Source organism: Danaus plexippus, chromosome 23, assembly GCF_018135715.1.
Source record: "Danaus plexippus chromosome 23, MEX_DaPlex, whole genome shotgun sequence".
In the NCBI taxonomy this organism is placed as follows: Eukaryota; Metazoa; Arthropoda; class Insecta; order Lepidoptera; family Nymphalidae; genus Danaus; species Danaus plexippus.
Genome location: NC_083551.1, coordinates 2,683,662 through 2,711,551, shown reverse-complemented (window position 1 = coordinate 2,711,551; position 27,890 = coordinate 2,683,662). Strand labels below are relative to the sequence as shown.

Below are 27,890 nucleotides of genomic sequence, written 5' to 3'. Positions count from 1 at the left end.
AATAACAACTCTTGGCATTCTGACAAAGTTGTAATATCAATAACACGTTACAAAAAAAATCTAATGGATTTATTTGGAAAATGCTGTTATTGGATAAACAAAAATAATTTTGAATTTGGTTGAAATTAAACCGAGTATATTATTATTTTTGTTGTCTGTGTTAACATTTGTCATAAACTTTAAATGACAGCAGCCATATAAACTGCGGTTAACTATTCAATTTGTTTCGGGTGTGTCCAAATCTGATTATTATATCAATAGTTTAATTGAGAATACTTGTTTTTAGTGACATAATGACATTATAAATACAATCATGATTCAGTTAAAAATAATTTTAGGACTTTTGTCTTTCAGTAAGTTAAACAATAATTTCTGTTTGTAAATGTTATAACTTATACACCATTGACTAAACAATGTTTCTTTAGCCTTAGTCAAAGCCGATTACAACAACGATATCTCATCTAATAGTATTCCATTAAACGAGAAAATTGAAGGAGAAAATATATTAACATGGTGCACAACATCTGTCGCGGAAAATGAAAAATGTGAAAAATTAATTAAAATAGCGATGCAAGACAAATCGCTATTCGGCAAGGATTGGATAGAAATTCAATGCAAGAGGGTAAATCATATAAAATTTTAATTGCTATATGTATATCAATGTTATTGTTATATCTTCAGTACATTATAATGCTATACACTATTGCAGGCATTTGACACTGAAGAGTGTATGACATGGGTTGACAACCGAGTGGCATCTCTCCTGGCCCTGGATGCTGGGGAGGTCTATGTGGCTGGTCGTTACCATTCATTAGTGCCAATATTACAAGAAGTGAGTATTTACATATACAGACTAATGAATCTTAAATATTCTTGTATGCATTATAATAATAAATAAAAATTCTATGTTAAAGATTAGATATATTATTCTTTATTAAAATTATGTACAAATCATTTTTGTTCCAGTTATATGGCAGGAATGAACCATATCAATATACAGTGGCTGTAGTCAAAAAAGGCAGTCTGCCGGCCGTTCAGCCTGAATCTGGACTTCATGGCCTAAGAGGAGCCAGAGCCTGTTTCCCACTTGTCGGATCTCTAGCCGGCTGGGTCATGCCAATACATGTTGTAAGTTCACAAATTTGATAAAGTATTCCAATAAAAATTGTATACCTACATGTTTCATGTTAATATTTTTAATATTGTCCAAAGAGATTTTATTGAAATTATTCAGGGTTGTCACAAATTTTAACCATTCTTAAATTATTTTCTATGTACACGACAAAAGTAAATGATTTTATAAATATTTTATTATCATTATATTTGTTTCAACACATAACTTCTAAGTAAATTGTTATAATTCTTATTTTTATTTCAGCTCATGCAAGAAGGTGGTCTCAAAATAACAGATTGTAATAATCATGTGAAGTCAGCCGTTGAATACTTTGGGGAATCCTGTGCACCAAATTCATTGAAAGATATCTATAACCCCATAGGAGACAACCCTGATAAGTATGTATAAAAAAAATATATATTATAAAATCAAATACATATTTAAAATAAATTATGATACTTAGTAACTAATGTTACAGACTATGCAAACTATGTAGTGGTGAGGCAGGCATTCGTTGTACACTCGCGGATCCATATGCTGGTTACGAAGGGGCTCTTAAATGTTTGGTTGCCAATAATACTGGAGATATAGCATTTGTTAGAGACACTACTATACAACATGCATTGCTGTCCGGGAAGATATTGGGTAATTAACAATTAACTGTGAATATTTTATGTAAATATTTAGATAAGGCGAATGCAAATAACCAATATTTGAACTAGCAACACTAATTATATAGGGTGGCAACCGGATGTTCCAGGAACACTACGAAACTTACTTATATGTATATTATAATAAAAAATTACATATTAAAACTTATAACCTATACCTAATACTACATGATTGCCCCGATGTTAGGATAGCAATGCCATTCCATAGCCTGCTTGGCATCAGGAATCTTCTGGTTCACACGGCTTGGTGCTCGTTCCGCGGAGTCAACGGCGTCACTCGTTATATGATATTTTATCCATACAACGATGTTGCCCCGGCGATGTTCATTTATTTTATAAGATGTTGCCCGTACGTAACATACTAGAAGTGACACATTAAAATGTATTCGTATCTGATTATAATTAAAAAAAAATTATAAGTTTTATAATAATTTTATTGAACTGTCATATAAAAATAATTATAATATATATATCAAAGATACAAATATATTTTGTAAATATATTTTAATTATAGTCAGTAGTTTTAAACGCATAGTTCATAGTTTTATTAACATGAAAAGTCTATATGTAATTTCCTTAACATATAGAAACTAATATATATATATATATGTCTAACCAGAGAAAATAATAAATTGAAATAAAACTAATATATTTCGGATTTACTACGCGTCTATAATTATTTTTACTTTGAAGCAACCTTTATACTCGCGAAAGTCTTAGATCTCATTAATTACTAAATTACTTGCCTAATAACATAAGACTTGCTATCTATTCCAGGTGGTGTGACAGCGTCTAGCTTTGAGTTGATATGCCGTGATGGCTCACGAGCTGAGGTAACACAATGGGAACATTGTCATTGGGGAAGAGTCCCCGCTGATGCTATTGTAACCAGCAGTGCCGCTACCATCGCTCAGAGGACCAAGTATGTCAAAAAAATCTCAATAAATTACTAGAATACTATTGTAGTACTATAGTACTAAACACCAGAATAGTATAGAATTGGATACTGAAATAATTAAGTATTAGTACTATAGGTTAATATCTATAAGATTTTACAAATCGTTGACTCACATATTTTCGGCAAAATTCTTACAACTTAGTTATTAAATCAAAATGGTTACTCACACATGTAATCTTGTCAGCAATTTCACTTCACTTCTTTTATTCTATATAAAGTTATCTGTGTGTTAGTACATAATGTATATAACTAAATATAATATATCAATCTAATATAATATGTTTAGTAGTTTTTCTTTGGTTATCAACATACAGGGATTTGATTCTTTAGAAAACTACATGCCAATTAAGTAAGGTCCTTAACTTATATACTGTTACCATTTTAGGGTAGACCAGGATATCTGGTTTCACTCTGTCTTTGATCTCAAATAACTTAACTAATTCCTGTCTAGCTTGAACTGTCTTAGTGTTGTGTGCCATAGTAATAATAAAATATAAATTTCAGATATCAAAATATTCTTATGAAAATACTTGAACTGTATGGAGAACCAAATCCAGAGAATCGGAATTCAAATAGAACTAACGATTTTTTGAACAACGATCCATACGTCTACAGCTCTACTACAGAAAGAACGAAATACCAATATGACTATAATAGAGACAATTATAGGAATGGAAGGTGAGATAATAAAATACAATTATTATGATTAAGATTTATATTATAGTATAGAAATAAAAAAATATATATAAATATTAAAAATATAATATAATTTCAAATTATTTCATCCATCTATTGCATGTCGAATTGTAATCGGTCGGGGAGTAGGAGTAAGTTATTGAAAAGCACTCGGCAGTATTGTCAGATTAATGACTGTATTTAATACGCGTAACTATTGAAATCATTTTTAAGTTATATAAGTTTATCGCTACATATTTTCCATTGTTAAAAATATGCCATTTTTCTTAATATTAAAGAATTGACTTCAATCCCCAAATTTATAAAAGTTATATTTGTACCAAAGGATTGGATTATTTCATTACAATCGAACAAAATACAACATGTCTCCGAACACTATCGAAAGGAAAGACTATGTATTAATTTGTATATTATTTTTTTCATGTCTTTTTCCGTTCCAGTGCATCGTCACAACCTTTCCAACTATTTCTATCAAATGGCACAACGGATTTATTAGTACAGGTAAGTGAAACAATATTTAAACCACTATACTATTCAAAATCTATTTTTAAATTCCAAACTTCATTGTTTTTAAACGATCTCATCACTTGTGTTACGAGTGGCGCCACCCGTGCCGTACTAATTATAATATACTATGATCCTTAGAATTAATTTTATGACCGATTATGATTAATCACAACACTGAACCATTGTAATTTTGTAATGGCAACATTTTAGTATTCGATAACTATAAATACTGGCTCCAGCCAACTCGCCAGACACGCTGAACATTTAAACAAATCCGAAACTGTACCTCGATCGCTTGTAAACAATAACGGACATATATTCACAGGACGCCACTATAAACTTTCGAGTGCTGAAGGAAAGTGAGCAAGTCGCCAAACACATATTGAACAACGAATTTGTTGGCGACCAAGCCGAACGAGCTGTGACCGGTATACGAGACTGTCCGGTGAAGCGGGCGATACTATGCGTCACCAGTGAAGCTGAAATGGAGAAATGTATTAAAATGAGGGTAGGTTTTAAAAAATTCTATATGTACAAGGAGACATATGTAAAGTGACGGCAGATTTTGGCGTAATTATTATAATAGCTTCTAACCACTACCTGTGAATAATTAATGTATCAATCATTGGTTAACAGTGATTTAGTTAAAGATATGATTCGTTATATGAGAAGAACTAGACACGGGAAATATATCCTGCTAGTGTTATAAATGCAACAGGGTTTAGTAGGATGGAACTTTGTATCTGTTTGAAGTAAAAAGTAGCGGAATATTTCTATGAAACAGTACAATGATGTAGTTTAGAGATCAGAATATCGTATAATTTATATAATTTCAATTTTTTTTATTTTTTTTTCCAAAAAATGTTTTTCTCGGCGCGAATGTTATGTCATGTATTAAGTCAGGTAACACAACGATAAATGTCGCTTAAAGTTGGTTTGCCTATTTATTATATAACGCACTATAAATTTCTTTCTAAATACAACTCAAAAGAGAGAGAGCGAGAGAGAAAGGAACATAACTATTAGTTAAATATAATATCAATATATATCTTCTCAGGTTGCCTTGAAAGCTGCGTTTATGTCTCCGACGTTCTCATGCTGGCGCGCTCACAGTACCCGCCACTGTGAGCGAGCGATCGCGGAAGGCACGTGCGACTTCGCCCTGTTCGACGCCGCTGACATGTTGCACGCCGCGTACAGACACCGACTGGTGCCGTTCATGCAGGAGGTCAGCTTATATATGGCGGAGTGTCAGTGGGGGGGATGTCTGTGTGTGTATGTGTGTGAGGGAGAGGTGTTTGTGTGTGCGAGGATTTCTGCCACAGGTTTGATTCTCACCTGTGAGTGTGTGAATATACTTAAGTCTGTGCATACTGTATATTTATATCAGCCTTCTTGTTAGTGGGTGTGTGAGTACATTTGTAGCTAGTATATATTTGTGTTTTTATAGATTATTACCGAGAAATTAATGCAATATAAAGATTTTGTGAGGACAAAAACTATATACAAAAAAATATATATACACAAACATCTAAATTTCCAGGTGTATACAAGTGGTGATAACTGGTACTATGCTGTGGCGGTCGCTAAAGAACAGGATCCAGACACGGATTTGACCTACTTAAGAGGAAAAAACACATGTCACACCGGCATTGGCATGGCCGCTGGTTGGGTTTACCCTCTGGCTTACCTTATATCCAACGGATGGATTCGGTGAGATATATATATATTTATATATATATATATACCCGTTACTTCTTATTCTTCTTACTTAGTTATTTGCTGTTAACTTTATATATATATAAATATAATTTTCTATACTGTCTGTTAGTCCGTACGGTTGTGACGGTGCTCAAGCGGCTGCCCAGTACTTCAGTAAGTCGTGTGCATCTGGTTCGCTGTCTGCGGAGTACGTCGACGCCAATACAGTACCCCACGATAATCTCTGTCATTTATGTCATGGTGCCTCGTTTAGGTATTTCATTTTGATTTTTTATTTAATTATACACATATATACATACATTCGTGAACACTAGTGTTGTGCTAAATATCGACATCCGCCAAGTATCAGATATGTGTATAACGATTTTTCACATCACTACAGAAAAGGTTAAATGAATGTCATTCTTCTACCATTGTGTTGGTTATGAATTATATTATATGCCAAATAAATCTTACATTTTCGTATTAGTACAAGCGATTAAGAATTTGAGAGAAATAACAAAAACACGAATCACATTTTAGTTATAAATTTTCTTTTGTCAAGGCGTTGTCGTCGTGATGCCAACGAACCGTACTACGGGCACGTGGGTGCGCTACGGTGTATGGTGGAGGGAGGGGGGGATGTGGCGTTTGTTAGACACACAGCCCTCACTGAGGTCACCGGAGGTAGGAGACGAGAGTGGTGGGCGAGGGACCTGCTCCCTGATGACCTACAACTGCTGTGCCCGGACGGTGAGTATTATTATTATTTATGTACCAAAAGTAGAAATAGTAACATTATTATGAAAGAAATGTAGTGCACAAAGGATAAATTATGTTTTAAAAAAGATCTACCAGAAACGAGGTGTAGGTACAATAAAGAGGGAAGGAAAAAATAATAAAAAAGTAGTTTTATATATAGGCATACAAAAAAAATATAATAATTGAAAGTTTGGATATTATACATACATATGTTGGTTTGTACATAAATATAGTATTTGTATATGTTATACTAGATTTGCACGCGACTTAGTCCGCATGGACTCTTGACCTGTGTTAAGAGAATCAATATAGCAACAGGCAGCGACATCTATATGTGTCACCTGACATCATACAAAATACGACGTTTGCGCTGTGATCTCACGGGAGCTACTTATATTTGTGTGAATAATAAGAGCCCATATCTTTTTCCGTTGTCTAAGCTGCGTTAATGTAAAATGCCATCAAAAACCGTTTAGTAGTTTTTTAAGTGAAAGTTTAACAAACAAGCGGTCATCATTTTTTATAATCTTGGTAATGTCACTGAGACACAGATATTAACAAATATTTGTAAAAATACACAGTATTAAGTGTTTATTAATGATAAAAAAAAAAAATTAAATTTCTGCTCTAGGTGCTCAACACTAGCTTAGTTGATAAAAGAAAATTAGAATGATATTCGAGTAGCGAGTTCAAATCGTGACGAATTTTTCCAGCTATATATTTTCTTATTGAATTTTAATTTTGTCTTCTGTTATACAAATTAATCCGTTATTTTTATTGTTTTATAATTTATATATTATGGAAGCTACTTAATAAATTCATTAATTCTCATAGATTATTCAATATTCCCTAACTGTTCAATAAAATTTCAGGCACTCGTGAAAAAATGCACGAGTACAAGAAATGTAATCTCGGTAAGGTGCCCGGGTCTGTTTTGATGGGGCGAGCGAACCACACTGAACTGGACACTTACTCCAATCTCATGGTGTACGCACAACAATTATACGGCGCTACGATGACTGATGAATTCAGGTAATTCATATATAAATATATATTGTTCAAGGGACAATTTCAGATTTGTTATTTAATGTTCAGCGTTACTTCCAGTAATGTCCTACAAAATGACTGAAGCCAGTGTTTATAGTTTTCAAATACAAGTTGATGCTTAAATGTTGCCATTACAAAATTACGATGGTTCAGTACTATAATTAATTATAATCAGTGATAGACATAATTCTAAGGATAGTAGTATATTTTAATTATATAAATATTAATGATAAATCTTTTATTTCTATGTCTCATTGTGATTTTTGTTTTTTCAGCTTTAGTATGTTTTACTCAATGCCGCCTTACGCCGATTTGATATTCAGCGATTCAGCCGTCCGTCTAAAGCCGCTTTCACACAAGATGCGTTCCGCTGAAATTATAGCGGGTAGAGCTTTGCCTCGAGCGGCTAGGATAGTGTCGTGTGACGCGCCACAGGCTTCGTATTATTTCGCATCAGATCCAGATTTCTTATCGAGTGCGTACAAGCAAGGAGTCATAGGACATCTGATCGCGTTTGCGATATTATTGATAGCATTATTATAAGACTTGATAGTTTTATGACAAGAATACATAGTTAGCTCTAATTTTATTCCATCCAGCCGAGTGCCTGATATTTTTAGTACTTAGATATTAGGAATAAGGAAACAATTAAAATATATTGTATGTTTATTTCACGTGAAAAACTTGTTGTAACAATCAGTAGAGTAAGCGAGGGTTTTATCTTAAATCTTATTTTCTGTTAATATATATTTTTTTTACATTGATTCCGTCCAATTGAATCTGATATCGATAAAAGATAATTTACATGAAAATAAAATATTTTTTACACTGTAATATATTTTTATTTCTTAAACCTATACATACATATTTTTGCGGTCAAAACAACGTAAACCTTCAGGCAATACGTCGTAATTTTTAAGAATAGCTCTTAAATCTGACCTCCTACAAACCTCTTTTATGGCTTGCCTAAGACCACAACCATTTTTGCTCATCCTTCTAGAATGCTCCCTCCACTTTCCATACAAACAGTTTGTTTTTGCCATTTCAACGTTAATGTACGGAACCAGTTTGTTACATTTGGGTGTTTTCTGTGCACATAACAGTAAAGCTTTGTATGATAGATAACGAAAATGGTTAATGCAAAAAATAAACATAAATCCTTCCGGTTTGTTTCTATGAAGCGTGTCTATGATGGTATTACAAAGCTTAACCGTTACTTTTCTCTTATAAATACACATATATCTAAACATATCCGACTCATTACAGAGTATAGATAATATTGTACAAAATTTATTGGCCGAAAGACAGAGTGTCACAAACACATGTTGCCATATCAACTGTTCACTGTTGTAGTAGAAATTAAAAATGTGCCCGTTTATTTCGATTCCAGATTGTCCGATTCTATTTTCAAGAAATTTTCCTAAATCTGCAATAGCAAGAGAAAATCCGATTTTAAAACACATCTGGCCAGAGTTTACACTGTTGGCCCTACTCACGTGCAATGTCTTTGTATCGTAGCTGTATCCAAGAAAAACAATTTCATCGCTAACCTTTATAGATTGATTCGGAAAATTAACAACCGTTTTATTATAATTAACGTTTCTATAGTTTGATAAAGCTTTTAAGAAATCATAGGCATCTTGCAACGAATCCGTGATGTACAAATAGTCATCAACAACTCTTATGAACAATTTAAGGTCGTCTGTGATGTTTATATGATGACGGAAATAAATGTCATCCAGATATGAATAATATATTTCAGAAAGTGCTGGAGAGTATTTGTAACCTTGTACAAGACCTTCCTTCCATTCGTAAACTGTTGATCCAGAGCGAACCAAGAGTGGATTCTTAAGTTCCGCAATAAAATCCTTAAAGGTCTGTGCAATTTTCTTCTTTAAATACAGTGACGTCTCTGCCTTTTGGAAATTTTCATGTCGCTCAATTAAAATCTTCAATAGTTTTTGTCTATTTATAGATCCAAATGCATTACTAAGATCTGTTTTTACAAAGTACAGTTTAGGTTTATTTCTGATCTCCCATTTTTTGAAAAAATTTAAATATTTATTCTCAATTTTCTCCTGAGGCTTTCCAGATAGTTTTCTGAGAAAATATAATTGCTCTTTAATTTTATTCTTCGAAGTTAAATTTGTTTTATCGTTTTTGTATCGTACAATTGGTCTGCAATCATTATTTTGTTTCAAAATTAAATGTAATTTTGGGATTTCTTTTATTTTATTTTTTAATCTTATTTTCTGTTGATAGCTATACCTGATTTTTATTTTATTACCTAAACTGTAAGGTTCAATTTTCTTTATAATTCTAGTAGTTGTCATAATTGATATTTTCTTGTCATAAAAACTTTGCCAGACATTTTTCCAGAAGTAATGAAGCTTATTCTCATCTGCGTCTGTTTTGCATGTTGTAACGTAGAAATTTAAAACTATTATCGATGATAGTAACTTTTTTAAAATCCATAAAAGACTATAGTGAAGAACTTTAAATGAGATTGCAGCAGTAAGTGTGTTCCATGGATATATCAACAAATGCCAGCCATTTATCATGTCACGGAAGTTGAAGTGTTGACGATTCATACTGTATATTACAGTTTTTACGATTTTCTTAAATAATTTGCTATTATGATTGTTTCCATAAAAATTATCTGGAACAATTTTTAACAGTGCAGCCCAACACCCGATAAAAAGTTTTGATTTATTTACCGAATGTAAATATTTATCATCATCGGTTTTTACAAAATATTCTTTAAAATCATTCTTGCTGTAAGTGACGATATTTTCTTTAAGATTCTTCATAATTTCTCTTAATTCTATAGATATTTCTCTTAACACTGATTTGTCTTCTATAATATGCTGGAGAAATATGTCTTCTCCACTTTTCAAGAACTTTAAATTAATCACATTTTTAATAGATCTCACGTTTTGTTTACTGCTAAAATTATGCGAAAAACAAATAGGTATATCCATAGTTTCTTTTAAAATGTAATTTTTACTTAATATTTATTTAAAGTACAAAACTATTCAAATTTAAAAACGTACCACCGAAACTTATGTGCCAGTCTACAAGACTAATAATCAAGGGGAGAAGACTGGGTATTCGTAGTCAAACAAATTTAAAATTTGCGCCGACTTGTTAAGACTTGCTCAAAAACCATAAATGTTTTAAATATAATCTTGATTGCTTGGTCCTAAAGTTTATATTGCATTGTCATTCTCTCGTACAAAACTTTTCGTTGTCGAGTGGCGACTCCTATTTGGCTTTTTATTCAATTATTCATATAACAACTTATAAAATGGAATTGAGTACTTATGAGTTAACATTGCTTACATGATTTTAAAGGTAATCCTCTTTTTTAGGCGGTTTGTTACTAATTTGTTACTAGTACATGTTCTATTTGCTGACTGACAGATTGTGTTACTACTTCCTAATTAATGAACATTGACACAAGACATTCATAATGTTAAACATGTGATTGAAAGTTAATTTAATAACTCTAATCTCGAACTTTATATACTTTTAAATTTTCTATTCAGTTATCGTGAATATTGTCTTATAAATGTAAACTGCTACTATTTAGTTCACAAGTTTTCAATGTAAAGACCGCTTTTTATCATTTTAAGTAAGATATTTTGATAATAAAACGTCTTACAGTTATTGGTAGTGTGTATAGTGCTTTACTTTATTCCAGTGATGTTTTTGTATGTAATAGGCACTGATAAGGATTTATTTGTGAGTGTACGAACTTAATCTAGTTTTTGAAATTATTTGCTATGGCTATTTCACTTGTAAATGATTTATGCCGAATATTTAGAAGTAGTGTTTCGACTGTATTACCAGAAAATCTTATTAGAAAATTTATTATTTACGATTCTTTAAAACAACATTTACATGTAGCAGGATTAAATTACAACCTAAAACAAAAAAATGTATATGTTGTTGGAGGTGGAAAAGCTGTTCAAAATATGGCAAATGAGGTTGAACATATTTTAAGTTCAAAAATTAAACAAGGTATTATCAGCATTCCTATTGGAAGTTATAACTATAAAAGTTCAAATGACAAAATGTTGTATTGTGAAGGGGCATTAAATAATTTACCAGATGAAAATGCTTTCAAAACAGCTCAAGCTATAAAAGATTTAGTGGTAAATTTAACAGACAATGATTTCTTAATAGTTTTACTATCTGGTGGTGGCTCCGCATTGTTGCCTTTGCCTAAGGAACCTATAACTTTAGATGAAAAAACTGCTTTGATTAAAAAATTAGCAAATTCAGGTGCTGATATAATAGAACTAAATACAGTTAGAAAGAGATTATCAGATTTGAAAGGAGGGCAACTAGCATTAAAGGCACAACCGGCTAGTGTTTTAACCCTTATCCTTTCTGATATTGTTAATGATCCCATCGATTTGATTGCTAGTGGACCTACTTGTAAAGACGAGGAACACCCCTCAGCAGCAATGAACATCATACGCAAATATAAATTACAGAATGAACTGCCTTCATCAATAAAAAACGTTTTAGAAGATACAAGAAGTATAGAATTCTGGCCGAAAAGTAAAGTAGAAAACATCATAGTTGGTTCTAATAAACTTAGTATTGAAGCAGCCACTTTGGAAGCGAAGAATATTGGTTTCTTCCCTATATCACTTTCAAATAGTATTGTTGGAAATGTTACTGGAATTGCACATAAGTATGTACAACTGGTAAAGTTATTCTATGACTTTAAGAATGATATTTTAAACAATAATATCAAAGATAAGTTGGATGAATTAAACATACCAGGTTTGAAATTTAGTTTTGACGATGAATATTTAGATTTGATAAAAACTAAAGATTTGTGTCTAATTCTTGGTGGGGAGACAACAGTTAATGTTAAAGGTACAGGGAAGGGGGGGAGAAATCAACAACTTGCTTTAGAATTCTCAAAATACATTGATGAGATAAAAAACAATTTATCCGGATTCAATATATATTTCTTAAGTGCCGGCACTGACGGTATAGATGGACCAACAAATGCAGCCGGTGCTATAGGATATATAAATTTAATTTCGGATTGTTCAAAGGAAAATATTGATGTTAATAAATACATAGACAATAACGATTCCTACAACTTCTTCAACACATTCAAAAATGGTGACCTACATGTTGTAACTGGACATACAAACACAAATGTCATGGACATACATTTAATAATAATACAAAAATATACATGAAACTTAGTTTGTTTATAATCAGTATCTAAGAATTAAAACAATGATCATTAACTAAGCCTACCTATTATAACTACAGCTATATTTAAAAATATAACAATTTATTGCTAACTGTTAACTCGTCTGAAATTAAATGTTAATTTTTTTTTTTTTTATGTGGCTGTGGTTCAAAATTATAAAGCTAATTACAGACAATATAGATTATAAGACGTTTTATGGAGCAGATTTTAAAAAGAGCTCAAGTTTATTTAGCTTTTGTTTCGCCGCAGCTGCAACTGCCATTTTACATAAACCAGCATATTTATCTTTTTTCTTTTTATTGTTCTTTATAACTTTTGGTTGTGGCTTCATGGTAGTTGCCAAGTTGTTTTCATTTCTTTTCAGATTAAAGGCATTTTTGGATTGACAATAAACGTTAGCTTGGTGCTGCGTTTTGCTAATTTTCTTTGTTCCTTTCATGATATTAGTTGTAGCTTCAACTTCCACTGGTGTTTCAACCTCTGGTAATTTAATTTTTGACTTTTCTGGTTTAGTAATATATGTTTTCATGTTGTGACCACAAAATGAACAGATTTGTTCCTAAAAGCAATAATAGAAAAAAATACAGTTAAAAATACCTTGTATAGTTATATTTTTATTAATATAGTTTTTATGTGCAAAATATATATTTTTTTAAATGTTAAAAATTCACATTTACCAACTTATTGCTGTGGAATAAATACTCTTTGTTTCTAGCATTTACAATTTTTTTCTTGCTCCTTATTCTTCTTCTTTGTTTTTTTGTTAATCTAATAGTTGTTAACTGAAAAGATCAATGCTGTATTTAAGTATGTTAAATGTGCTACAGTAATTCTTAAAATATGAGATTGAAAAATTTTATTAAAAACCTTTGTCTCCGTGTCTCTGTCCCATTCAATGCCACAACGAGGGCATCTGGTGTCCCTCGAAAAATATTTTTTTGGCAAGCCAAAGCCCCCCGTTGTTTCCTGACATTTCAACCTGTAGACATTATATTATATAAGATTTCTCCTATTCGATTAATGTCGAAAAACATTACAAAGAATGACATACATGTAGTAACTTTTTAATATTTGTTGGGTTTTGCTATCTTGTATTGAGGACGCAAGTGTAGCAGCTTTGAATAAAAGACCAATTCGATCTTCAGCCATATTAGATGTGTAATTAACCTAAAAGATATAACAACAAGCTGAATATTCTTCGTGTTTATTACGATTAGTATAACAATGTTAAAGTGACGAATTACGAAAAACAGATAACTCTTTATTGATAGGTAACATATTACATATGTCATAATGACATTTTAAGCCAATGAAGGTGAAGATAAATAAAAATTATGACATTATCAAAATACTTCACGATTCCAGTGCGAAAGAAGACTTACCATAAAAAAACTAGTAATAAACTGCCTAGGTACCTAGTATAAGTTTATAAACATACAGTTCTGACGATTTAATTGAGTATAGATGAACGTTAATTTTAAATAACATATTGTTAAAAATTTGAAAATAACAAATTATAACAGATATTTTATTACTAATTATGATAAAGTCGTTTGTTTTTTACTTAGACGAGTGATTTTAAAACGATGATTTATTTTGTCATGACTTATCACAAATCATTTTGATTGAAGTCCCTTTGCTAAGAGATGTTTTAGTAGATCAAAAATACAAATTTTAATATCAATATTTATTTCATACCTAGATATTAACATTTTTATATATATTTCCATAATTAACCTTAAATCGAGCTAAGTCACTAACACCAAAGACTTTGTTATTGCCTTTGATTTCAGAGTAACTGGTACTACTAGTAAGAAATATTGTAAACGAATGTTACGGGAAGGATCCTGATACGCTAAGTATAAGATGCTTTTCTTAAGTAATTTTGCAGGGAATATTTTAATCATAAGATATTTTTCTAAATTAAAAGGAGGACTTATAGATGCCTCGTAATTAAAGATTAAGTGCTGTTAATTATTTTCTATAAAATATATAACGGTGGATGGTAAACGAAGATAAAATATTTCCTGTCTGAGTAATAACAGAGAAAATTGAGTAAAGAGAAAATTAAACGTATAAGCAACATTCTTGTGAGGAAACCTTTTAGCATTCAATGTATTCACCGTGCGGGTGCAGGGTCCATCGCGTTGCAGGGAGAGAAGCTTCAACAGTGCCTGGGACTTGCGACCCAGGTGTAAGGGACCTCGTCTCACGTCTGCCCGTGATCACGGTTGCTGAAAAGTAACCGAGACGTCGGGAGTATGTAGTTTTTTACAAAAATAAATCACGCGTAGTTTATCCGAAAAATTTTTGTTTCATTTAAATATTTACATGGACAATTTACATGTTCAATATATGTAGTAAGAAATGGTGGTTATTTACATGTATAATGAAAACTCCATAAGATTATAATTGAACCTAATTATTATTGGACCTAACATGAGAACGCAGTGATTGAGTAATTCAGAAGTAAATGCCAGGTTATCAATGTATTGCACCAGATATTATCAAGAGCACATAGTAGATGATAAGTACAAAAGTTTGATTCCAAGTGATATCTTCAATTCACACGTTATTTCAAGAGAAATGAGAGTTTTATTATTTGATTTTTTACAGGAATTTAATATTTTATTTATTACAAGAATTTATTGAGTTTAGTTTATTTTCGTACTTAACTTCTTTTTACATTATATTACACTACAATTATTAGGCTTGTAAAATGATCAACAAGTCTATGGCCACTTTTTTTATGAAAATTGATAGATAAACTCCCGCCAAAATATTCAACTGTCAACGTTGGTAAAGTACGTTATTATTGTTTCAACTTGTTACAAGGGTTCCGCTAAAAACGAACAAAAGTTTAATGATAGAGATATTTCCTAGGATTGTGTTATTGAATTTTATAAACATACCTTTTAAATAGCGTGTTAAATGTAATACGGTTCATAAATTATAATATCTGTTTTTTTGTGTATACTTTTATTGGTTATAAAGTTGTTCAATCGAGATACTTTTGCGGTGTGTGTTATTATCTCGGCTATCATTTTACTAAAATGGATGTAGCTGACACATATGCTACTCAAAGCCAAGTGAAAGATGAAGTTGGAGTTCGTTGCCAGAAGTTATTTCAAGATTTTTTAGAAGAGTGAGTGTGGATCGTATTTGAAATCTTTTTTTAGTACTACTTCATCACCTTTCGTATACTTTGAAACTAAAAATTCATTTGAATCTAATATCTTGTAATTTTTTCTGTTTATAAAGCATTAATCAAATCCTACTACATTTTTTCCAACCATATTCGGTTTAAGTTTGATTATGTATGAAAATATAGTTTCCAATATTTTGTTATTAGATGTACGTATTTTTTAAAAAAATATAACAGTCAATTGTAAGTTGATTACAAATCAGGTGGAGTGATCTTGATGGCAATTAATGTGTTACATTTGGTTCCTTAATAATATTAACTTAAAAGAATTGTACAACACTCTGGTAATGATTATACCTACCATTATACAAATCTTTTGTCTACTTCATATTTAGATTATTTTTTTTCATTTTGCAAAGGAATTTGCATTAACTTTGATCTTTAAGGTAAAAAAAATATCCAAAAGAATTGTTTTTATTCAATTCTATTATTTTGTATTTGAAATTATAATAAAATTTCATGTATAATATTGATTTTTTGTCTATCAATTAAAAAAACTTAGTTTATTTAAATAAAATTATTTATTGAATTAGAGACAACAAAAATGGTATCATACAATACCTTGGTTATTACTTTATAAGTGTTGCCTGTACCAAAAAGACTGTAATAAATTAATTACAAAAAAAAATTACAGGTTTAAAGAAGACAACGAATTGAAATATGAAAAGCAAGCAAAAGAATTACTGAAACCAGAACTAAGTACATTAGAAGTTAGTTTTGATGACGTGGAAAAATACAACCAAAACCTAGCAACAACAATTATAGAGGAATATTACAGGATTTACCCATTTCTCAACCAAGCTATCTTGAACTATGTACTGAGCTTTGCCGATAGTGGTATAAAGAAAGATCTTCAGGCAAAGGAATGTTACATTTCATTTGTAGATGTACCCACCAGGCACAAAGTGAGAGAGCTAACTACAGCCAAAATTGGTACATTGATAAGAATATCTGGTCAAATTGTAAGAACGCATCCGGTTCACCCCGAACTGGTTCTAGGTACATTTGTCTGTTTGGATTGTCAAACCGTTATAAAGAATGTTGAACAACAATTTAAGGTAAGCTGTCAGAACATTATACTAATGCCAAATACCTCAAATCTTTTAAACCAACAAGCAAAATATATTAATATTATACAGTATAAGTATCTCCCAGGTCCTGCGACTGTTTGCATACACTTTGGAAGTGAATTAAAAAGAAATAAATAGTGTGCTTTTAGAATTTTTATGACAACTAACCACCAGCGCCATCTGTTGTCCATGTCTTGTGACTTCATACCTAATACAACCATCATATATTTTACCCTTAACAAATAATGAATTGAGTATATACTATATGTTAATTTGTTACATCGCTATATAATTGTAAAGTTACATTAAAATAAATTCACTAGTTTTTTGCTAAAAGAGTAACAAACAAACATACATCGTAGGTGGTAGAGCCTAACTGTGGTCAAGTTACTGCAGCTCGAACATGGCCTGTCTCGACCGGGGAACCACCCTCTCACAGAAAGTCGTCGTGAAGTAGTCTTTAATGGCTGCGTTTCGTCCGATGAGTGAGAGAGCCGGTTGCCCTTTCCCTGATTCCACCCTTTCCTACCCCTTGCCTTTTCCCTCTCTTACCCACTTTCTCCTCCTCTTGCCTAATCGAGGGTGGCAACTCATCGCAAAACTATGTTGTGGATGTCCATGGGCGACGGTACTACCTCCATCAGGGAGGCCGTCTGCTCGGTCGCCCCCTTTAGAATAAAAAAAATTCCTATATATTATTGAAACGGACTTATATTTGAATGATTATTTCCTATTCCAGTATACAATTCCCACGATATGTCGTAACCCAGTGTGCGCCAATCGTCGCCGTTTTATTTTGGACGCCGACAAGTCTGTTTTTGTGGACTTCCAAAAGATACGCATTCAAGAGACACAGGCGGAGCTGCCGAGGGGATGCATACCAAGGTCACTCGAAGTCATATTGAGAGCCGAGGCCGTGGAATCCGTGCAGGTGTTTCATACATTTTATTTATTTGCTTGAAACGCTATTTTTCATTATTTATAAGAATAAAAGTTATAAAAATATCCTTAACAAACCCTGATCTGCTCCCCATTACTAGAATTATCGTCAAAAAAAGGTCCAGAGATTAGCATTAACAAACAGACAGACAAAATTACAAACAAATGTTATATGTACTATATATACAAACATATGCATTCAGTAAAAACTTATCATATTTATTTCTACTTCTTCTCCAATATATAATAATATATTTTCATAATTGCAGGCCGGCGATCGCTATGACTTCACTGGCACTCTAATAGTGGTACCGGATGTAGGTTCGTTATCTATGCCGGGGGCGAAGGCCGAGCTAACGACCAGAACTAAGATGGCCACCGAGGGCCAAATGGAAGGAATCAAGGGACTCAAAGCCTTAGGAGTACGGGAGTTGCATTACAAGTAGGTTATATATGTCTAGTAATAATGTAATAAATATATATGTATAGATTTAAATTAAACTAATGTTTTCGGGTTACTAGGCGTTGTTTTATTATATTTAAAATTACACACTCCCGACGTCCCGTAACTTTGCAACAACCGCGAGCACTGGCAGACGAGACAAGAAACGTCGGGAGGATGTGGTTTTAAAAATAATAAAATAAAATAGCGCGTAGTAACCCGAAGATATTGGTTTCATTTAAATGAATACACACGAAAGTCTTAGATCTATAGACATATCACATATGATCTGAAAGAATAGTTTCATATTCAAGAGAAATTAAGAAAGTATACAAACTAAAAATCATTAGGGAAATAAATTTATATGTTATAGAATAGCACTCGACTTTAAACTTAATCATGGAAATAGGAGTACTACAAAAAAAATAATTAAATCTTTTACATTTTCTTTTATGTCAATCAATTTGTAGAAAGTCCAAGGACATTATGTTATGTCAATTAAATATTTTCCACGCTGGCAATAACGCGGTATAATGAAAAAATGTTCGATTTTCAATTTCGAATGCCTATTGAGTCCTAAAATAATGGAAATTCCAGGACAGCCTTCCTAGCGTGTAGTGTTCAGGCCACATCTAGAAGATTTGGTACTTCAGACTTAGCCGCAGACGATCTTACTTCAGAAGATATGAGGAAACAAATGACAGACAAAGAATGGGACAAGGTATAGTCTTACAGAGGTTATGAAAACTATAAGAGGAAATCCAACAAAAAATATAATAATCACTAATAGACTTATCCATAGATATTCCATTCATTAAATAAATAATAATATATAAAAAAAAAATATTCTAACTGTGATATATAATGTGTACGTTGTTCAAATATCAGAAAAAAAAAATTGTGAGCATAGTCCCTCCGCGCGGAAGAAGCGAAACTTCGTAATGTTGGAATCAAAACAGGAAGACGCGAAAAAGACTTTTAAGGAATTTTTTGTGTTTCTTTAAGACAAACTTTATTTACTTCACTTGCAAGTCACGCATTCCCTCTCGCTCTGTCTCGTTTTTATCCCCCCCCCCCCGAAGCGTTAAAGGTTTAACGCAACCTTGTTGGAAGTCGCATAAGAATTTTCACTTGAATAAGACTTGACTGATCATACAAACGAAGCTTCACTTGCGTGAATGTCAACTAATTCCGTAAACTAACAGTTACAAAATACTTTTTCACTACCAGTGGTCTTTAGAAATAATTTTTCAGATAACAAATATATATATATATATATATATATATATTTGTTATATGAGTTATATCCATCCAACATTGTTATAAAACCGGCTTCTTTCCAAGACGATGAGATCATGATCATTTTTGGCATATGACTCTATAAAAACATTAAAAGAGAATCAATGCGTATTCATTCTTTATAATGTAACAAAATTTAGTTATCTGTCACAAACATGTGTGTTTATAATTTTAGTAAATATAACCAGATTTTATATATAAAAAAAATGGTTGTATAACTTAAATAATCTCCTAAATAATAGATCTTTGAGACTACGGTTAGTGATTTGAAACGCTGAATTATTTCAATTATATTGTCTAAGTGCTACATTTATATATTCATAGATTTTCCGTATGTTATTTTGAACACTGCTCCTAACTCCATCTCTCGTTCCAGGTCTACGAAATGTCCCGCGACCGTAATCTATACAACAACCTGATTACGAGCCTGTTCCCAAGCATTCACGGAAACAACGAAGTCAAGAGAGGGATTCTTTTAATGCTGTTCGGTGGCGTCGCTAAGACGACTGTGGAAGGTTAATAAAACTCAATACACCTGGCAGAGATCCCAACAATCGGTTATATGTGATACTAACGATAGCTTACGGTTTGGATTTCGACAAGTGAGGTATTAAAAATAATTGTACGTGAAAGTGAAACTTAGTAATCGTAAACAATTCTTATCCGCTAAATTTGTAAATAAAATACTGCCCTATTACTGTTTACTTTGCTGCATGGCATGCTTGGAATCTACCGACACTCTCTTTCTCTTTCCTACTTTCTGCATTTGCGTATCTTTCTTTCTCTCTCCTCCAGCGTAAAACGTTTAATGCAACCTTGTTGGAAGTCGCAGAAGACATTTCACTTCAAAATCGAAAATTTTATATACATATATATCGTAGGGATATGAGAGGGTATGAGAGGGGCCAGCCACATATAAGCAGTTGTCAGACGAGATCAAGACTCTTTCGTTCATAACGCGCGTTGGTGTCAGATTAATCGATCGTATATTTTGTGTGTGTGTGTGTGCGTGCGTGCGTGCGTGCGTGCGTGTGTGTGTGTGTGTGTGTGTGTGTGTTAAAACTTTAGTTTGTGTTATATTCAGATTTCATTTCACGATCACTTTAAATCAAGACAGTTGACAAATAATAATATAACATTATTTTTAGTTTTGTGTAAATTTAATAAATTTATAGTGAACTTGTATTGAATATTGTTATAAGGAAGTCTATTCTGACCTTGTTTCTATGAATATATATAACAATTCCAATACTAAATACAATAACCTCGTCAGGAACAACTCTCCGCGGAGACATCAATGTGTGTATAGTTGGTGACCCGAGCACAGCTAAATCTCAACTGCTGAAGCAAGTCAGTGAGATGACTCCTCGCGCGGTCTACACCAGCGGCAAAGCTTCGTCCGCCGCCGGTCTGACGGCTGCCGTTGTCAAGGTACTCATATATATATTCTTATTTTTTTTATTCATTTATTAACAACATTAACGCGTCATTAAAGGCGTCTTCATAAACTCACTCGAGTCGTACTAAGCACCAGGATCTCCGTGTAATTGATAACTTAATCTACTTGCAACTAATTAAACTACTGCAATTATTGAGAACTAAACTGTTACTTTACTATAAAGTGGCATAATTAACATTAAATTGTTTTAAAAAAAATTAACGGACAACGTCGTGGAAATACCGTATGTTAAGTGTCATATAATGTGATGCTGTAGACGCCGGACGATTAACTGCTATTATAGAACAGAAGATTCCTGATACAAAACCAAGGCAAATCCATTAAATCGTATAGTGTTAGTTAATTTTATAAGTATTAATTATAATTTTCATTAGAATATAGTATAAGTAACTAAATTTATTGCTTAAATAATATATATACTACAATCATATAATAAATTGATTAGGTTTAAAAAACTACAAATACATAAAAATTGTTTAATTATTTGATATTGAGTTTTATATTAAAATTTAATTATTTAACTCTTAGGACGAGGAATCCTTCGATTTCGTGATAGAAGCCGGCGCGTTGATGTTGGCTGATAACGGAGTGTGTTGTATTGATGAGTTTGATAAAATGGATCCCGGAGACCAGGTGGCTATACACGAGGCTATGGAACAACAGACCATATCGTTGGCTAAGGTACGCTTGTATATACTGACATGATATTACCCTTAGATACACTTATTTAACCAAGCACATTTATATAAAAGTAAAAAAAGTTCAATAAAGAGAGAAATTAAATATATACATTGTAGGAAGGAAATTGTAGGAAGACCATGATTATATTTTTATTTAATAAATTATAGGTAATTAAGTATAATAAATACATACAACTATATTCTATAAATCCATTAATATAATAAACTTATTAAAAATAAAATTTATAATATTTCCAGGCCGGTGTGAGGGCAACCCTGAACGCTAGGACGTCAATACTCGCAGCTGCCAACCCTATCGGCGGGAGGTACGACCGAGCGAAGTCCTTACAACAGAACGTTGCCCTCAGCGCGCCTATAATGTCGCGGTTCGACTTATTCTTCATACTAATAGATGAGAGCAGTGAAATGGTGGACTACGCTATAGCCAGGAAAATAGTCGACTTGCATTGTAATAAAGAGGAAACGTACGACTGTGTGTACTCTAGAGAGGATCTCTTGAGATATATAGCGTTTGCGAGGTCCTTCAAACCTATCATAACTGAGGTTAGTTTAATTTTATATATTCATAGAAACAAGATCAGAACCGACTTTTTTAAAAATCACATCCGATATAATTTCACTACACAAAATTAAAAATAATTTCATATTAACATCTTTCAACTGTCTCGATTTAAATTTATTGTAAAATGAAATCTGAATATGACACAAACGAAAGATTTAAACACACACACACACACAGAAAATATACGATCGATTAATCTATCGACACCAACGCGCGTTATGAGAGAGTCCTGATCTCCTCTGACAACTGGTTACATGTTCTGGCCCCTCTCCTACCCTCTCATATCCCTACAATATATTAATAAGGATAAATAAATAATTAATATATAGACCACAGGGAAGAGAGCACGAGCGAAGAGATTCAAAGTATTTACTTACAAAATTATTGTTATAACTATAGTTTGATTTAATTATTTCTATACTTATCATAATAGTAGTAAAAATTTTCTCTTCCTAAATGATTTTATTTTGTTCTATGCGTTTTATATTAGAATGGTATACCTTGTCTTTTTAAAATGGTATGGCTTATTTTTTATTGTTATGTATGAAGTTTCTATATGCAATTTTTTTTTAAGATCTAAGATTTTCGCGAGTATTCATTTAAATGAAACTAGTATTATTCGGATTTACTACGCGGATTTTATTATTTAAAAACTACATAATCTACGGGCAGACGAGGTGTCGGACACCTCGTCTGCCCGTGATCACGGTTGCTGCAAAAGTAACCGAAACGTCGGGATTATGTAGTTTTTAAATAATAAAATCCGCGTAGTAAATCCGAATAATACTAGTTTCATTTAATTTTTTTTTTAATCTTTCTCGTAAACCAGTCTTATTGCCAGTAAGTAAACTGCTGCTTACTGTACGCAAACAATATTACTGTTATAATTTAAGTCTATAATTAATAATTATGTTGGTTTATAATCGAGAATATAATACATATATATGTATTTGATAAAACATTTTTTTAATGAAGGAAGCCGGCAAGTTATTGGTGGAGTACTACACAAGTCTACGATCTCGTGAATCAGCCGGCGGTGGTTGGAGGATAACAGTACGACAATTGGAATCATTGGTAACTACAATGAAATTTAAACTAGTTATTGCCTCCGGTTTCCTCTGCCTTGTGTTGGAAGTTTCGCCATCCGTGCCGTACTAATTATAATATACTATAATGCTTAGAATTAATTTTATAATTAATTATAATACTGAACCATTGTAATTTTGTAATGGCAACATTAAGTATCAACCTGTATTGACTCAAAAGGATTCGTATCCAGAGCCGTAAAACATAAAAAAAAAACTATTTGAAACCTATAAATACTAGCTTCAGCCATTTCGTAGCACATTACTGGAAGTAACGCTGAAGACTAAAAAACAAATGTGAAACTGTACCCCGAACACTTGTCTTATAATAATGCGCGCTCAATACAATATATTTATGTATTAACCAGACGCCAGCGACATCTATCGTGTGTCATGTGACTTATAAATAAAAAACAATTTTTTTTTCCACGATATCTCCATAATTCGGGTAAAAGTATTGCATATATGTTATCTTGATATCCAAATTGCATTTTCGAAAGTTTCATCAAAATCCGTTCAGATTATTTTAAAGTGAAAGATAAATAAACATTCATACAATAAATCAAACATCACCATATTTAATATCTCTATAATAAGACGGGCTTTACACAATTTTCCTATCTTGTTTGTACTTGAATTTAATAGTAAATATTGAGTGTGCTATTTGTATAGAATATAATTTTTAATTATGTTTGTATGCAACAGGTGCGACTGAGCGAGGCGTTGGCTAAAATGCACTGTAGCGGACATGTGACCACCAACCACGTGACTGAGGCTCACAGGTACCACCTACCACTAAAACCACCATATTATCCATCTAATCCGGATATATCACTAATAAACTACGGACTACTAGAAATTATACGATAACATCGTATAATTATGATCTAAACATTAAAGCATAATTTCTCTGATTGTGCTATTAAATTTTAAATTAGACTATAAAGAAAAAATATATCAATCCGGGCAAGATTCTAAGATACAACTTCATTGATATCTCGTTCATATTTAAAAATTTAAATTTGGAAATCTGTTGTATCATATATGCGTAAAATCTAAATTAAAATTTATTTATAACTGTATTGTACGGGATTTAAAATAAAACCATCTCCGATACTAATTTATTGATCCTCTTTATTTACGCCAGTGTAGTTCCGTTAACTGACTGTCCATTGTAACAACATTTACACCATTTTTAAACTGTTACATAGTTAACATATTATTTGGCTGTTTATTATTTGGTTTATATCCACGGACAACTATTACATTGGTTTCATTGTATCTTTTCAACAACAGATTGCTGAACAAGTCAATAATTCGTGTGGAACAACCTGACATACACTTGGACGAAGAGGATCCTCAGTATGAACCTAGTATGGATGTGGATCAAGAGACACCTTCGGGCACAGGTATTATACATACCACTATACTATGTATATATGTTTTTATGTTATGCATGCTATATATATATTGCATGGTATGATGGTATTTTCTGATGGAACATATATATATATATGTTCCATCAGAAAATCTTTATAACATAGAATTCCTATATTTATATGAGCTTATATAATTATATATATCGGATTTTATTATAAATTCATTATTTTAAAGAGAGGACGCCAGCCTCGCTGACGTCTCTAATGTCACTTCTTTCAGTACGTTCCAGATATATTAAAATGAAACTTCAATTCTTCTAAATGTTCTTGTATTTCTCAAAGGTTCTTCATAATCACATTCTTTATGCTCGCTTCATTCTTCGCTGAACTCTGCAGTCCGCTGTCGTGCGTCCAGACGTCATATTTAAACCAGAATTCAAACATAGTTCTATTCTCTTTGATTTCGTTTTACTTTTAACAATAGTAACGACGACCAATAAGGTGTTATAATAATTGGTGCCAGTTATTTTCATGTTGCATCCGTCGTTGAAGATGCTTGCGCCGATATATATAAATAAATATAATATCCTTATATTTATTCATATATAATTCCCATCAAATAAGAGCACTTTGTTGAATTATTCCGCACCACAATAATGACTATTTCATTTTATCTATTAATTAATTTAATATTATATGTTTCAGCTGAAACCCCTTCAACCGATCAAACGGGCAAGAAGAAATTAACTCTGTCATTTGAAGAGTACAAATCACTTAGTAATATGTTGGTTGTGTTCATGAGGAAGGAAGAACAGGAGGCTGAATCAAAAGGTTGTATATTAAACTTTATATATATATTATAATAATTAATAAAATTTCTCAAAGTTATTATAGAAATTTAAAACAATGAAATCATTTGGTTAGTCTTGTATTCAAAAGAATTTGATAAAATTATTATATTTTTTTAAGTAGTAATAATTATGTATTCTTAATTCTCCAACCTTGTATAAACTACCTTTTTATGTTTTATAACAAAGCGTGTAATATATATATTCATTTTATCTAAGTAAAAATATATATATTTTATTAATATACATTAACATTTCAGGTGAAGAAAGTGCGGGTATGCGTAAAAGTGCAGTAGTGAGTTGGTATTTGGAGCAGCTGGTGTCTCAAGGTACTATAGAGACAGAAGATGATTTGTTAGAGAGGAAGACGCTGGTCGAGAAAGTTATCGACAGACTCATGTATCATGTTAGTACTTTATTATATTATTTATATTTGTACCTGAAATAGAAATAGTTACAGAATTATAACAGAAATGTAATGCACAAAGGATAACTTATATCTTAAAAGATATCTCTACCAGAAACCCGTTTGATAGAGGAAACTGGAAAGGTAATGTGGTGTAGGTAATAAAAAAAGAGAAAAGGGATATATGTAAGATTACAAATAAAATTATAATACAAAATTTTGATATATATATGTATATGATTGGTTAAATCACTTTATTTTAACAATTTTTTTATGTAATTTCACTATTTCAGAAGATTATTTTTCTGGATTCTTATTGGAAAAATTGTATGATACATTTAATTTTGTTGAAAATCACTATAATGTATAATTGTAGACTAAATGTAGTTAATGGAAATTATTAAAATTCCCAGGACCAAGTTATAATACCTCTACAGACGACCGGCCTGAAAACAACACAAAAATCCGATCAAGAAGTCGAAGACGACCCGCTGCTCGTGGTACATCCTAATTACGTTGTGGATACATAACTTAGTTTATATAATAAATCATAATCTAAAGCACATAATGATATTTTATTCTTTTAAAATTCAAATTTTAAATTGAAAAGTAAAATTTATAAATGGGGGAGGATTCGAACCTGCTACCTCCGACACATAGCGGACAGTTGCTGAACTGAAGGAACGGATAAACGGATCACTGGTAGCGATTTTGTCCTATTTCTGTATGAACTTGACTTATTGTAGGTCTAACGTCACGGTAACGGGCCCAGCGCTGACATAAGGAAATGGATCTGCGTATAACACGTATGAGCTTATTTCTTTTCGGCTTGTCTGTAGCTGTTAGCCGTAATGGCTTTCACACGTCACCGGGAGCACCTACCCGTTAAATACAAGCCTGAAGGGCTTGGGGGTGAAACCCTTCTCAAGGGTGCCTCTAAGAGGCTGGAGTTCGGCTTAGGACGTCGTTGAAAGGAGATGGCATCGGGTGATGGGATTGCATAACGCCCTCTGTCGGCGGAACACCGGAGCGACATGTATGAAGTGTGACATCGTTTTCGCCAGCGATGGCGGTGTGTTGGTGTAATTGTGTCATTGGGGTATTCGCGTCTGTGTTGTCGGTTTTTATTTTGACGTCAGGGTTTAAGAGGACGTCTTTAGGACGGCTCCTGCCTATCAGGGAGTTTGGAGACTGGGAACGGGTCACTTGGCTATTAGCGGATTGGGATGTTCCGTCGCAGTTTTGAAGTGTGTTGCTAATGTAGAAGTTGAACATCCCTATTGAGATCGGAGTTCACCTGCGAGCTTAAAAGAAGCGTCTGTATTTATAGTTTAGTACCAGGTAAATTGGTTGTTTAGAAAATGGTTTGCTGGTCCGTTTGATACCAAATCAAGCTTGTTTGAAGCCTTCGTACAAGTGAGGGCGAGTTTCAGCAAACTATCATAATATTTTACTCTACATCGTATCGTGCTTAATATTCTTGGTTGCATATCATCAACATATTTGTAATTTAATGCAATGTTGATATAAAGTGCTCAGAATTTCCGTACGAGCTCACCGTGACGAAGTCAAGTAATGATATATGAGATTGATGTATATTGAGTAAAATTATAAAGCTTTTATTGTTCTACCGTTTTTTATAAAATCGTAACAGACTAAGCATTCACGCTCGCACGTGAAGTGGACTTTCGAAGTATTTGGCGAAATGTAAGATTCATAAAACCCTCAGCTGTTGATATAACATCTCTCCAGGTCCCCAACTAACATATATATGAAGAAAACATTAATTGAGCT

General features: G+C 32.3%; 5 protein-coding genes across 5 annotated transcripts; 3 read left to right on the top strand and 2 right to left on the bottom strand.

Annotated features, from left to right (window-relative positions):
- Positions 1–189: 189 nt before the first annotated feature.
- On the top strand, positions 190–8,290 carry LOC116774650 (transferrin 2). The gene is made up of 16 exons (XM_032667353.2): positions 190–353; positions 426–622; positions 710–832; positions 967–1,128; positions 1,379–1,512; positions 1,593–1,759; positions 2,563–2,707; positions 3,248–3,421; positions 3,880–3,940; positions 4,272–4,454; positions 5,004–5,174; positions 5,490–5,659; positions 5,778–5,921; positions 6,213–6,400; positions 7,282–7,441; positions 7,732–8,290. The coding sequence occupies exons 1-16, from the start codon at positions 314–316 to the stop codon at positions 7,997–7,999; spliced, it is 2,487 nt and encodes an 828-aa protein (XP_032523244.2). The 5' UTR covers positions 190–313; the 3' UTR covers positions 8,000–8,290.
- Positions 8,291–8,310: 20 nt separating this feature from the next.
- Positions 8,311–10,875, bottom strand: LOC116774651 (telomerase reverse transcriptase-like). Its single transcript, XM_032667354.2, has one exon. The coding sequence runs from the start codon at positions 10,435–10,437 to the stop codon at positions 8,311–8,313; it is 2,127 nt and encodes a 708-aa protein (XP_032523245.2). The 5' UTR covers positions 10,438–10,875.
- A 199-nt stretch (positions 10,876–11,074) lies between these two features.
- On the top strand, positions 11,075–12,973 carry LOC116774648 (glycerate kinase). Its single transcript, XM_032667351.2, has one exon. It carries the CDS (start codon positions 11,242–11,244, stop codon positions 12,682–12,684), a length of 1,443 nt encoding a protein of 480 aa, XP_032523242.2. The 5' UTR covers positions 11,075–11,241; the 3' UTR covers positions 12,685–12,973.
- Positions 12,644–13,984, bottom strand: LOC116774649 (uncharacterized). Its single transcript, XM_032667352.2, has 4 exons — positions 13,753–13,984; positions 13,569–13,680; positions 13,379–13,483; positions 12,644–13,260 (listed from the first exon to the last, which is right to left on the bottom strand). The coding sequence occupies exons 1-4, from the start codon at positions 13,848–13,850 to the stop codon at positions 12,895–12,897; spliced, it is 681 nt and encodes a 226-aa protein (XP_032523243.1). The 5' UTR covers positions 13,851–13,984; the 3' UTR covers positions 12,644–12,894.
- Positions 13,985–15,488: 1,504 nt separating this feature from the next.
- LOC116774796 (DNA replication licensing factor Mcm6) lies at positions 15,489–26,664 on the top strand. Its single transcript, XM_061524117.1, has 15 exons — positions 15,489–15,846; positions 16,541–16,964; positions 17,716–17,907; positions 18,185–18,357; positions 18,955–19,078; positions 20,033–20,171; positions 20,930–21,087; positions 21,644–21,796; positions 22,054–22,359; positions 23,354–23,452; positions 24,169–24,245; positions 24,760–24,872; positions 25,548–25,673; positions 25,951–26,096; positions 26,510–26,664. The coding sequence occupies exons 1-15, from the start codon at positions 15,755–15,757 to the stop codon at positions 26,624–26,626; spliced, it is 2,439 nt and encodes an 812-aa protein (XP_061380101.1). The 5' UTR covers positions 15,489–15,754; the 3' UTR covers positions 26,627–26,664.
- The last annotated feature ends 1,226 nt before the right edge of the window (positions 26,665–27,890 follow it).